The sequence below is a fragment of the Harpia harpyja genome, chromosome 6 (assembly GCF_026419915.1).
Source record: "Harpia harpyja isolate bHarHar1 chromosome 6, bHarHar1 primary haplotype, whole genome shotgun sequence".
NCBI lineage: Eukaryota > Metazoa > Chordata > Aves > Accipitriformes > Accipitridae > Harpia > Harpia harpyja.
The window spans coordinates 56,749,848-56,762,422 of record NC_068945.1 but is presented as its reverse complement, the minus strand read 5'-3'; the positions used below and the strand labels follow the sequence as shown (position 1 = coordinate 56,762,422).

General features: G+C 40.4%; 1 protein-coding gene across 2 annotated transcripts in view; it reads right to left on the bottom strand.

Moving 5' to 3' along the window:
- The window catches only part of RELN (reelin), a 307,068-nt gene that overhangs the window by 61,651 nt on the left and 232,842 nt on the right, over positions 1-12,575 (bottom strand). For both annotated transcript variants that reach the window (XM_052789505.1, XM_052789506.1), the window contains exons 28-31: positions 10,387-10,622; positions 8,138-8,295; positions 7,061-7,268; positions 1,358-1,434 (exon numbers count right to left, since the gene is read on the bottom strand). In XM_052789505.1, the coding sequence (XP_052645465.1) occupies positions 1,358-1,434; positions 7,061-7,268; positions 8,138-8,295; positions 10,387-10,622 (679 nt within the window). The remainder of the gene's footprint in view (positions 1-1,357; positions 1,435-7,060; positions 7,269-8,137; positions 8,296-10,386; positions 10,623-12,575) is intronic.

Here is a 12,575-nt window from a genome sequence, read left to right as displayed (position 1 = left end):
CCAGAAGCTCAATATGACCCAACAATGTGCGTTTGCAGCCCAGAAAGCCAACCGTATCCTGGGCTGCATCAAGAGAAGTGTGACCAGCAGGTCGAGGGAAGTGATTCTCTTCCTCTACTCCACCCTCATGAGACTCCACCTGGAGTACTGTGTTCAACTCTGGGGACCCCAACATAAGAAAGACATGGACCTGCTCGAGCAGGTCCAGAGGAGGGCCATGAAGATGATCAGAGGTCTGGAGCACCTCTCCTATGAGGACAGGCTGAGAGAGTTGAGGCTGTTCAGCCTGGAGAAGAGAAGGCTCTGGGGAGACCTTATAGCGGCCTTTCAATACTGAAAGGGGGCCTACAGGAAAGATGGGGAGGGGCTCTTTAACAGGGAGTGTAGTGATAGGACAAGGGGTAACCATTTTAAACTGGAAGAGGGTAGATTTAGACTACATGTTAGGAAGAAGTTCTTCACCGTGAGGGTGGTGAGGCACTGGAACAGGTTGTCCAGAGAGTTTGTGGATGTCACCTCCTGGAAGTGTTCAAGGCCAGGTTGGATGGGGCTTTGAGCAACCTGGTCCAGTGGAAGGTGTCCCTGCCCATGGCAGGGGGGTTGGAACTAGATGATCTTTAAGGTCCCTTCCAACCCAAACCATTCTATGATTCTATGATTCATGCAACTGGATGACTTTACATGGGGAATCTGCTCCCAAAACTCTGCTGATCCTTCCCAAACACAAATATCAGCCCCCTGTCCCAATAACTCTAAGCATGTGGATAAAATAAGAGAGGAGACAGCTGGGAAAGATGAATTTCTTTAGACTAAATATTTATTCAGCTGTGGCTTTATAATTTTGAATTTCAGGTAAATCATGCATGAGCTTGAGTTGGAGGGCAATCTTCTATTAGACTCACTGGTGTAGTTGAGAAGCTGAACAAGTTTTCAGGCACACAGCTCTTCTTCAGGTCAGAAATGGAGGTTGCCCACTTTATCCTGAACTCTAATTTTATTCTTTTTATTTCAGACCTGAAGAAAGTCCTACGTACTTGTAAGTTTACCTGTTTTCCAATACTATCAAGCAGTTTAATAAAAGCTATTACTCCTTATCTTGTAAATGTTGTCTTTCTAAACCATCACAGCTCCAACAGTTACTTCTACTGATAGATCACTGTTAGGTTTGGTGGAAAAAGTTATAAATACAAATGTGGAACAAAAGTAGTTTTCTGCACCATTTATGAAAACTGAAGAGGTAACTGATTTATGTTAAAAATAAAACAAACTTTTTTTATTTTGTAAAGGCAGTAAAAGGCAAAATCACTGTAGAAGACCAAAAATACAAAAAGCTTATTATAAAGAAAAGCAGCTTTACCTTCATTCCTGGCTCTTGGTCTGTTGCAGGAGTTACCAACAGCCTTGCTTCCAATTTGTACATAAAATTGAACTAGCCTGTTAAAAAAATTAGGGCAGAAGAGAAGTGTAAGTATGTTCTGATAGCGCAAGATCAGTCAGGATAACTCTCCTCTCTTAGCTAATGTGGCATTTTCAGTTAAGTCATTATTCCAGGCTTATTGATTAGGTAATGTTCCCAGTGAAATAAAGCATGGCCATAGTAAACAGTAAAGGATCCAAGAGAGAAGAAGGTGATGTGGTTTATTGATCCTGCACCTAATAAATGTATTTTTGTACTGAATAGCAGTATTTAGCAGTTCCTTCTTTCACACAAAGATGAAAAATCTCCAAAGCAGGCAAATCTGCTCCTTACGTCAGATCTTACCTTGACTTCTTGTAACTGGAAATTGGTTTAAGCTTTAAAATACAATATTAGAGTTTTAATAAAATTATTATATCCTCACTAAACCACCAATCCCCTTTTGGTCCTTAAACTCTTGATATAAACAGTTTTCAGTGAAAAGTGTTCATGGGACATTTTGTGAAGCAGACCTTTTGATTTTGAACCTATACATTTTGATTTCATTGAATATCCTCTTGTTCTTATGTCATGAGACAGGGAAAAAATGTTCCTGATCTGCCTTTCTTGCAACCTTCCCTGTAGTCAGTGCTTTTATCACTTCCCTGCCTTCTCTTATTCCTTTCTACTGTAAACCATGGCAACCTTTTCATCTGTCTCTCTGCATGAAAATTTTCCCATGTCCTTGATTTTCCCCATAATCTTTTTCTGCAACCATTCTAAAGCTGCAACATCCCTTTGAGACAGCGTTGCTGGTTTTATTGACAGAACTTTGGATTAGCCTGGAACACCTCTATTTAGCTATATTTGAATTAATAATTATCCCATCCTTGTGCTCCAAAATATTGTTAATTTTTTTCCCAATCTGCAGCGATGCCCTGGTATCCTTGCTGAACTGATATTTTTAATTGTGACTCTGTGGTGTCAGAGTAGTTTACATTTCCTCTTAGATGCGCACTATTGTGCTATGTAACAGCAATTCGTTTCAATCAATGTCCTGCTGCTCACTCACCAAATTTCATTGCATGTCTCCAACATTCATCTGAGTCTTATCTGGTCATAACTAATGTAAAGACCATTGAGATGATTGAGAATGCCATTGCCCCCTCATCTATCTCACAGGTTGTCTGTGTTGCACACCTGAAACAGTGCCTGAACAGAGCAGGGAACCTTGCCTGAACAGAGCAGGGAACCTGGACTCATCCCTACGATGAGCTTTTGCATGCTGAAAGTTGGTGATGCCATTCTCCTTCTTGTTTCCTAGCCAGTTTTTGACTGAGGATGATGCCTGCCTGTTGTGTTATGACTATTGGTGTACTCGCTGATGTGATGCTTTTGGGAAGCAATTGCTTGTCCCTTGTGCTGGGGGTGTCCTTGTGGAGCACATAGGGTGAGATGGTGTTATTGCCAAACAGGGGTTTTGAGGGAAAAAAGGATACAAATCTAAAGTATTTATAAAGCCTGCAGGCTTTATTAATTCTACTGCTTGTAGATAACTTCTTTATTTTAAATACTATTTCTGAGGTGAATTTGTATCTCTGTGTGAAGAAACAAGGCTTCATTTGTCACTCAAATAATTCCCCACAAAGATAACTCTTTTCACTTTAGGGGATCTGGTCCTAATTTGTAGTGATATCAGTAAAATCACAGACAAGCCACAGGACTACAGCCAGGCCCAGTACGATGCAGACAGGACTCCAATTTCCCTCTGCTACATACACAATGTCATGATCCTCTTCTGGTTCTAAACCCAACCACACTCCAGTTCCGTTATTGAAATCAGTATCTCCTATCTGAGATGTTTTGTATATCCATAGTGACTAGGACAAGTCAGAATGTACTTATCAGTCTCTCATTCATAATATAACCCCATAGATAGCTCAAGAGCAGAAAGGCTCACAGTATTACACTATTTAGCCAAGTAGGTCTTATTGTTTGCTGCAGTTCTGTTGTCTGAGACAGTATTCAGGCAAGAAAACACTAGACAGCGGTCTCAGAGGTGAAAAGATTCACTGTCCTATGATGAAATTCTTTTTTATTGCTTGCCAAATGTAAAGGTTGGTAAAAAGCAAAAACAAAAGACAAAAAAATCCCTTTCTGCAGAACGGTGAATCGGTCCATCTGATCTGTAAGCATTTGACCCAGAACAGCTCTCTGGGATGACTGCATAGTCATTAGCAACGGAGTCTGTAATGCAGATGGGAGCCAAGTCAGCTAACAAGCCAGATGCCACTGCTTGGAAAAAAAAAATCTATTCCATGGTTTTTATCTAGCTGCCAGGTACGTACTGTGTGCAAATGCTCTCACTGAACAGATAGTGAAAAGTGTCATAAGGGACAGGCCATCAAGATGGGTGGCAGTAGCTCATCATTAACCAAAATGCATCCAGGTATCGTATTGTCAGTTAGGAGGATGGAAATACTGCTGGTGAAATTGTGCCTTTGGCACATTGGGCCATGCAAAAGGGAAGGGATGGAGAGACTCCAGGGGGGTTCTGAAGTGTAGGGCAAAAAATGGTCTGGGTGAGATGAATTTTGACACTTACAGCTCTCTTAGTGCTATGGGACATTCTCCTAATATCTGTGAAAAAAGTGTAGTCAATCATATAAAGGAATAAGGAGACAATAGGACAAACAAAGCTAAGATGATGACAGCACTTAATGTATATGCTAAACATTGAGTGCTTGTTTATGATCATTGGCTTCAGGGAGCAAGCTTTAGTTTTAAATGCTCTTAGCATGACACCTGAGTTTGGCAGTGCCCTGTTGGGCTTCTTCCCTGAGCAGCACCACACACCTTGGGCTGTCAAATCAACCCCTTTGGAGCAGAGCAAACTGGGAGCACCGAGCCACCATGCACCTCCTCTGGGAAGAGAAGGGCAAAGGGGAAAAGGGTCTTTGTACTTCTTACAAGAAAGGACAAAAATTCTTTACATTCCTTACATAAAATTTACACTTTACATTCAAGAAGCTGTAACTGAAGAAAGATGATAGGGAATATGCATACATGGGTCTGCAGGAATTCAGAATGAAAATAAAAATTTAATGTCTTGCAATATTTTTCATTTTTTTGCGCTTCCATGCCTGATTTAATGAAACAAGATCTTAAAAGGTCTGGGGAAACGCTATTAACCTGAAAAATAAGCAGCTTAAAATCTACTGCAGCAGTTTCAGCCTTCCTATTCACAACTCTCAATCCACATATCTAACGATATGTCTTTCAAGGCATATTTTCTTGCTGTTTACTCAGTCACCAAAAACCCCCAACCAAAAAATCCACGCAGAAATAAAAGATAACTGTGCAGGGGCTAAGATGACCCCTAATAAGATAACCGAATTCTATGCAAGGCATTATTGAATGCAAAAAGTAATACCAAAATGGGAAAAAGTGCTTCCCTCTAATCTCCTCTTTCAAGTGACATTAATTTTAGCTCCAATAATGGAAAAAAAAATTCTAGGCTGAGGAATTATTTTCTTTTTAGGGTATGGGTCTTTCAGTTAACCTCACACTCTCTTACAAACTTAGTCTGCCTTTGCTTCTAGTAAAAAAAGACCCAGTTAACATTACAGATGGTCTCAAACATTAAACTGGGATGCACCTGTTCTAAGCAAGGTGTCTGAAGCTGAATGTCTGTTTTACATGGCCAACCTAGACTGCCTTATAACTAACGAAAAAAATACAAGCTTCCAGAAGACAAAGCACTGGCCTTAGCTAGACCCTATTTTAGGATGAGTTGCATCGCCCTTTTGAAGCAGCTATTCTCTCCTCCGAACATAAAAGCAGTCTGGGGTAATTGCTGTAGTCTAAGAAGTCCATGTTCTGGTCAAGTGGCACGGGGTGGATACTACCCTTGAGCACACACATGGCTGAAGAAATCAAAAAAATCAATGTTAGTCCCATTTGTGATTGAGATGACCAGTGTGTTTGTTCTGTCTAGCAAACAGCCCAGGGATGTGGCTTCAAGCTTGAAATGTTCAAGGAGGTTAAACTGCTCACTGTGATGTTTATAAAAAAATTAAATGCTGTTTTGTTTTGACAAAATAACCAGTCACAGCTGGAGAGCAGCTCACACGGAGAGCATGTGCTCAGAAGAGGGATCTTGGTTGCTCTTACCAGGTGTCCCTCTGGCCATTTATGTTCTTGGGGCAGTTTTAAGACACCAGATGACCATGTTCTTGTGCAAAACAGAAGCAGTGATAGATTTAAAAAGTCAAGAAAGAGCATTGCTCAGTATTTTAAAGCTTCTTTTGGCTTTTAAAATGGTTTGAACTCTGTAAAAATGGAAAGCTATAAATATGAATATCTGGCATTAAAATTGGTTTCAAAGTAATCTTAAAGCTAAAGAAAATCCTTTTCTTTTATAAAAAGATTTCTCCAGGAAAGAAGGAATAACTCAAAAATACTGTTTGAATATAGACTTCTTGATGATGTGGTTACTTCCAATATTATGCTTCACAGGATTAATAACATAAGATTTAAAAAGACAGTCGAACAGAAGAGAAGTGCTCAGATCTTCCCAGAGTTCCAGTGCAAACATGTACTTGTCCAAAGCGTATTTGTGAAACAATTAATTATTTTAATTATTAAGTATTTTACATAATTATATAAATAATTCATGTTATTTGTCAGAGGAGAATTTGTCAGACATGCAGGGGACAGAGGAAAGGCAGCTGGTGCTGTGCTGCTCAGTGTCAGGGAGCAGCTAGGGATGTCCCCAAACCTACAGCACCCATACTGCCCTAAGGAGCGCCACTTGCCTGAGCTGGAGAGCAGTAGCAGTAACTTGTGGCCAAACTTTGCCAAGTGATCCCACAAATTAAATAATGCAGCAAATCGTGGCATTACTTACTCTTGGAGCAGTGTTTGTCAGGAGAAATATCTTTTGTTAAGCTAACTGTTATAATTGTAGGGTGGGCAAGCCTTCAGGTGCATGATGCCTCATGAGACTGGACAAAGCAGCAGCAAACTCCAGGCTAAATAATGGTCAGAATTAACAGCCCTTTGTTTACCCTAATTACATTAATCAATTAGACAATTTGAGAGAAAAAGGATAATTGCTACCAGTGGAGCAGGATTCAGTGGCACCAGGGAGAGAGGTGAAGGCTTGTTAGCCTCTTGGCTACACAGAAACAATTTACATTCCATTTTTTTACACTGCTGACAAGTAGACTAATTCACAACATCTGGCAAGTAAACAACAACTCATTGCTATGCCATCGCTATGCCTGCAATTCAATGCAGTCAGGGGAAAGGGAGTTGTTCTGTCCAGCTATAAGCAGAGTCTTAGGTTTTGTGCAGTCTTAAGACCACATCTTCTGCCTGTCCATCTAGAATACAATGCAAACCATCTTCTTAGAAGGATAAAGAGTTCATGTTTTTTTATGCTGCTATTTCACAGTTTCTAACCTAAGTATTCTCTCTATAGAAAAAGAAATAGTACACCAGAATGAACAAAAAAGTTAACTTCTCTTCCTTTAAGATTTCTTGTACAGGTTGCAATTACCAGAAAAACATTTCTCACCTTCTCACATCTACACTTGCAATAGCGGAGAGGAGACAACATGAATACACAGACAATTGTGAGAAGCAGCACTGAGGATTGACCTGATATTTGTGGTGTCCAGGGGAACAGTCCTCGCCTCCCTTTTGCCAGGTCCATTGAAGTACAGAGATTTTCTGTCGCTGAGCACGCCACAGCCTGTCCCAACCTGACCTCCTGTTATCTTGTACCAGAGAGGGCTTAGCTTCCTCTCAAACCTGTCGAACATCTCACTGTGATTAGGCACATTAGACACACAGGTTCCATGCGATGCTTCAAGAAAAAAAAATATATGGAAGATGCTTTGGTGAAACTGTGCTGAACAGAGTAAAGGTCAGATACAGTACATTGGCAGACGGTTCTGTTGCTTTTCTAAGAAAATGCCCTGATGACAGGATTGTACCTTTTTAAACCCACTTTACAAATTTTCGTAGGCAGAATAAGCCCTCTTCCTCTAAACTCTAAGATGGCTTATTTCACTAGGTGAAAAACAGCTGTGTTTTATGTTGATAAGGCATTTTATGTAAACAGAAAAATATTATCCTTTTATTTCATTTTAAGCAAATTGAACAAAAGATGTTAGCTTATTGCTTTGTTGGTATAAAGGGTTCAAAAGACTGCAGCGTGCAACTGGTTGTGTCAATCACTGTTTTTTTTCATTGGGTTTGGGGTTTTTTTTGTATTTCAGCATAAAAGCCCCTGAAACCACAAGTGAGCAGAATTTTCCACAGAAGGGCCTGTCAGAACATATGTTCCCTCCTGGTCCCATGCCATCTGATGGCCAGGGGACTCAAAAACAGCACCAATTCTTTTGAAGATGATCCAAAGCCTTTTAAGTAGACTTTTTAGTTTATAATATTTTGTTTTCTCTTTTATCACTAGTCCCTTCCCATTCATACAGATGGTGATGTTCAAAGATTGTGGTTGCCAGAAACATCACCGGTGTCCACTGCCTTCAGCTGCTCTATTTTGCCTGTGCTGAATTTTATTTAACAAAATGAAAAGACTCCTGCTGGCAGCCCGTGAAATTTATGTCATCATATATTTTTCCAGAATATTGGAGAGGAAAAACAAGATGCTAGATTTACAGCTTTAACTTAGCCAATGCTTACTGTAATCCCACCTAAAAAGGCTTGTCTTACCTGTGTAGCCCAGGTCACAGAAGCAGACCCCTGAGACACAGTCCCCGTGACCGTTGCAGTAGTTGGGGCAAGGCTCAGAAATGTAAACACCATCTAAGCCGAAAGGAGGCACGCTCTTGTGGGAGCTGCTCTCCTGAATCCAGCGAAATCGAGTCTTACTGTAGAGAAACAACGATGAAGGCTTGGTATTACTATTCCCAGCTTCAATATCTACTGCTCCTTGTTTAAGATTAGAAGGAGCTTTTCCTGAATTAGCCATTTGCAAGTAAGATGCAAATGGATGTCTGGAAAATATTTCTGACATCCTACATTTTGTGCAACTTCACTTAAGGATATTTTTTCCAGATGTATTTTGACTTCCTCTATTTCTCTGGCCCTTATCCACCAGTGTGATGCAAAGAACAGATAAATGGTTTCACCAACAAGAGTGCATGATTAAACTCTGAAGATGCCTTTCACTACTCAGTTCAACCTGAACTGCTAATTACATATTAAAATCCCAGAACTCCATTTCTTACAGTACTTATGAAAGGAACTCAGAAATGGCAGTGATACAGAGTTTATTATGGGATTGTACAATTTTTAGTAAAAAACCTTCAAGTAATTTGGATACAAGAAAAATCATCCACTTCCTAAAAATAATGGCAAATAATGTGTCCTACAGGACATGTGGACAGAAATACAAGATTCTTATTCTTGGACAACAACATGAAATTCCTGGAAAACGGTGATCTAATCCTTAACTTGTATAACCACAACTGCTCCAGGGACTTCAGTGAGCCTACACTAAAGTTACTGCAGCTGACCCACTGCATAGGAAATTTGTTAAAGAAAAAATATTTTGGTTATTCATTTTTAGTCTTTAACTTTTAGCTGAATCACTTTAGAGGAGCTCCAGAGAGGGGAACAGACTTAAAATCTCATTGCCAGTCCAATGGATTAACTAAGATCCTCTTTGCTACTCTGCCTAAAATATAATAAACCTATTGCTTTTTTTCTGCTACGCACTGGGATTCGGTAGGTAGGTGATCATCGTGCTAGTGCTCTGTACCAACTGATGAAATGGGATGCTCTCCGGATAACCTGTAAACCATGATTTCCAAAGTGACCCACAACAAATTCAGTTTTCAACACGCCGAGACCCTCATCAGACTCACACTACTTGCATTTTTAATGTATTAGCATGAGCTTCTTATTCCTGATCACATTACTGAACATAATGCCAAACAGATTGCTGCTATTGATTCTGCACTGCTTGTTTTGGGTAAATCAAATCAGCTGGTGTCAGATCTGTGCAATTTGGCACCTGCTTTTATTGGCTAATTACTGAAGAAAAGACAAACTTGTTACGGTACACGTTGCTATTTCAACTCCTTGCGGCAAAGGCAGTGGCTTTCCTGCTACACAATATGCCACATACTCAAAATCTGTGCCAGGGCTTGAGGATGAGGAGCCTGTGGCAGGAGGATGGGGCTGAAACCCAGGGGCAGCACTAGAGCAGCTGCCTTGGGGGAGAAAGGCAGGAGGCAGCGAGGGCATGGCCAGGGGCTCAGGGGGACGGCTGCCGGCTTCGCTGGCAGCACTTGGTGCAGGCAGCAAATCAGACTGGGGCGGTTTACTGACAGGGTAAGACAGCAAGCAAGGCGAGTGAGAAAATTCAGCCAACTCCAAGTAAGATTGAGAAAAGCCTCCTGATTTCAAGGCTTATTTGCGTCTTCCACCATCTGATGTTTTCTCATCTGTATTAACCCGAGGCTGAGGTTGTGCTCGCTGGTGAGCACACCTATCATTCCTCCCTCCTTTGACTTCGGCTGTCCCGGCCACCTTCAATGACACAGCACATTATGCAGCAGCTCAAGTACCCTTCTAGGGTTTCTTTGCCCAGTGGTAACTGTAAAAGTAATCCTGTTCAAATGGCTTATTTGATTCAAGTGACTTATCGCTCTCTTGCTGGTGCCTCTGACCTAACTGATATGTATAAGGAGAGACAGCACCATGAAGAGATTGATGTAAAATTAAAATGTTCCAGGTTCCTTGTTGCTTTGTAATTTAATTTTATAGACTGTTGTGACACCTTTAAAATGGAAAGCTTCTCCCTATTTTGGAGAGCATGGTGTATTTTTCCCAGATCTGCTGATTTTTAACACCGCTTTTACACACAGCTTGCAATTTTTTCCTAATGTAATATCAAAGAAGAGGCAGCTAATTCACGGGTACCACTAGCATCACTGGTTTACAATGTACAGTACCTGGCTGCAAGTGACCTGGGGATAACAATAGTAATTCTTGTCCAGTCCTCAAAGTCTCCTGTGTGATACACGGTCGGCTCGCTCAGCTCCCGGGAGCTTCCCTCACATCCTTTCGTGCCCGGAGATGCAGGGTAGCAGCCCTCCTTCACGAGTGACCAGAATAGCCCAGCATCGTGCGAGTACTGAAGTCGAACGGGAGCAGAACTGCTGTACTGGTTCGTGCAACCAATGTTCAACTGCAAAAAAGCAGAGCATCAGATACGAGTGGAAGAAACCTGTGCTGTTATTGGCATTTATTGGCTGCAAACCACCTTTGACTTTTTGGTGTGGGAGGCTTAGCGCTCTGAACACTTGCTTTGAACCCTGCTGGCAAACAGTGACTGATGCTTGGAGTCTGTTTCCTACACGTATATGAAATTTCTCAGTAAAAATTCCCACTATCCCTTCATTAAGATCGCTGGGTTCAGCACATTGAAATGTGCAAATAACTTCTCAAAGGTCCTGGTGCATAGCAGGCCACAAACAGCAAACTCTGCACAGGCACCTACATGCCCAGAAGGAGTGGGAAGAGCTGTATCCCCTGAGACCCATCCCATCTGCAGTCCACCCAATGTGCCCAGAGGATCAGTCTGACTCCAGGGTCCCCCCCTGCCCTGGGCTGCGAGCCCTGACCACAGCCTAGTCATTGGCCTCGCAGAAATGATGTCTGGGAGTTGGCACTGAAGTTTGGTCCCCCAAAATAGAGCAAAATTGGATGAAGTAGAAAAATGCATATTAAAATGTGAAATGAGAATGTAACCAAGACAAAAATCAACTGCTGATTTGAAGTTTTCAGTTTCATTTTTCAAGCTATCAGAAAAATATTAGTTTTCATTATTTTATTGCAGAAATTCTACTTGAGCTGTAAAATGTAAAATGTAAAACAAAATCATTCATGTAAAATGAAATAATTTTGACAAATTACTGTCTCTGAGTTTATCAATGCAAAATTATTCCAGGCAGCTATTTAAAATGGAAATTTCACAAACTCAGGAAAGCATTTAACCATATGTTTAAAATTAAAGCACGCAAATAGGACTAACGTATTTATGTGCAGGCCAGTTTAAAAGCTTTCCAAAAAAGAGAGGAGCATAAATTCAGGCCTCAAATAATAGACTTCATAAAGAAGAACTCAATGTTCTCTGATACGCATTGTTTATATTTTGTATATTTATGTTACATTGCCAAGTGTTTCAGCGATGGAAGGTGTATGAAATGTCCTTAAGTATTGCTTTTTTAGACTAAATTTTTGAAATGCTGTTGATCATCAAACCTACAGAATGGAGACTTAGTCACTGAAGGAAAGTGGTGAAGAGGCAAATAGCATCTTTTCCAGGCTAAATGGTATTTATATATTGAAATATTTTGGGGTTTAAACTATAAAACTACAAGCAATATTCACTCAGAAATTGTACTGCAATCCCCAGCATTTCATTAGCATAACTTTTAGATGAAATGAGATTATTTTACAAATCCCGTTATTTCTAACTAACTTTCCTATTTATAGAACTGTGGGAATTATATTTGAAAAGCTGCCTGTAAACATCTGATCTCTTTAATAATTCCACTTGTAAATTATTCAGTGTCTGTATCCACCAATTATGTAAGGACCATGTATTTGTGGTGAGCTCATTAAAATTGCATTGCAACCAACCTCCAGAATTCACCAATGGGATTTCATTATAAACTCAATAAAATTTTGATTAGGGTTCAGAAACAAGAGCTTGTCAAAGCAAATACACTTTCTTTGGAACCCATATTCTGATGTATTGTCAGACCACTGAAATTTTTGTAAGCCGTTTAAAGAAGAGAATGCTAATTGGAGCCTATATTCATTGACACAATAAAAGTAAATTATATGAAAAACCCACACTGGAGTACAGAGCAGCTTGTAAGTCCTTAAATAGTTTAAAATACAAAATATGTACGCAAACCACATTGCAGCTTTTGTAGTCATGGAGCCCCAGATGGGATAAATCCTTTTTCCATTGACAGTGCAGTAGCATTTCCTAGTACTGACTCGAATATAATGACAGTCACTTCAACCCACTTCTGAAATGTGTTGAAGAACAACAAGCTTTAAAACTTCTCCAGAGGGGTAAAAAAAGCTCTCCTGCACCAAGGTTTTGGCTATCCTTTTAGAAAGCAGC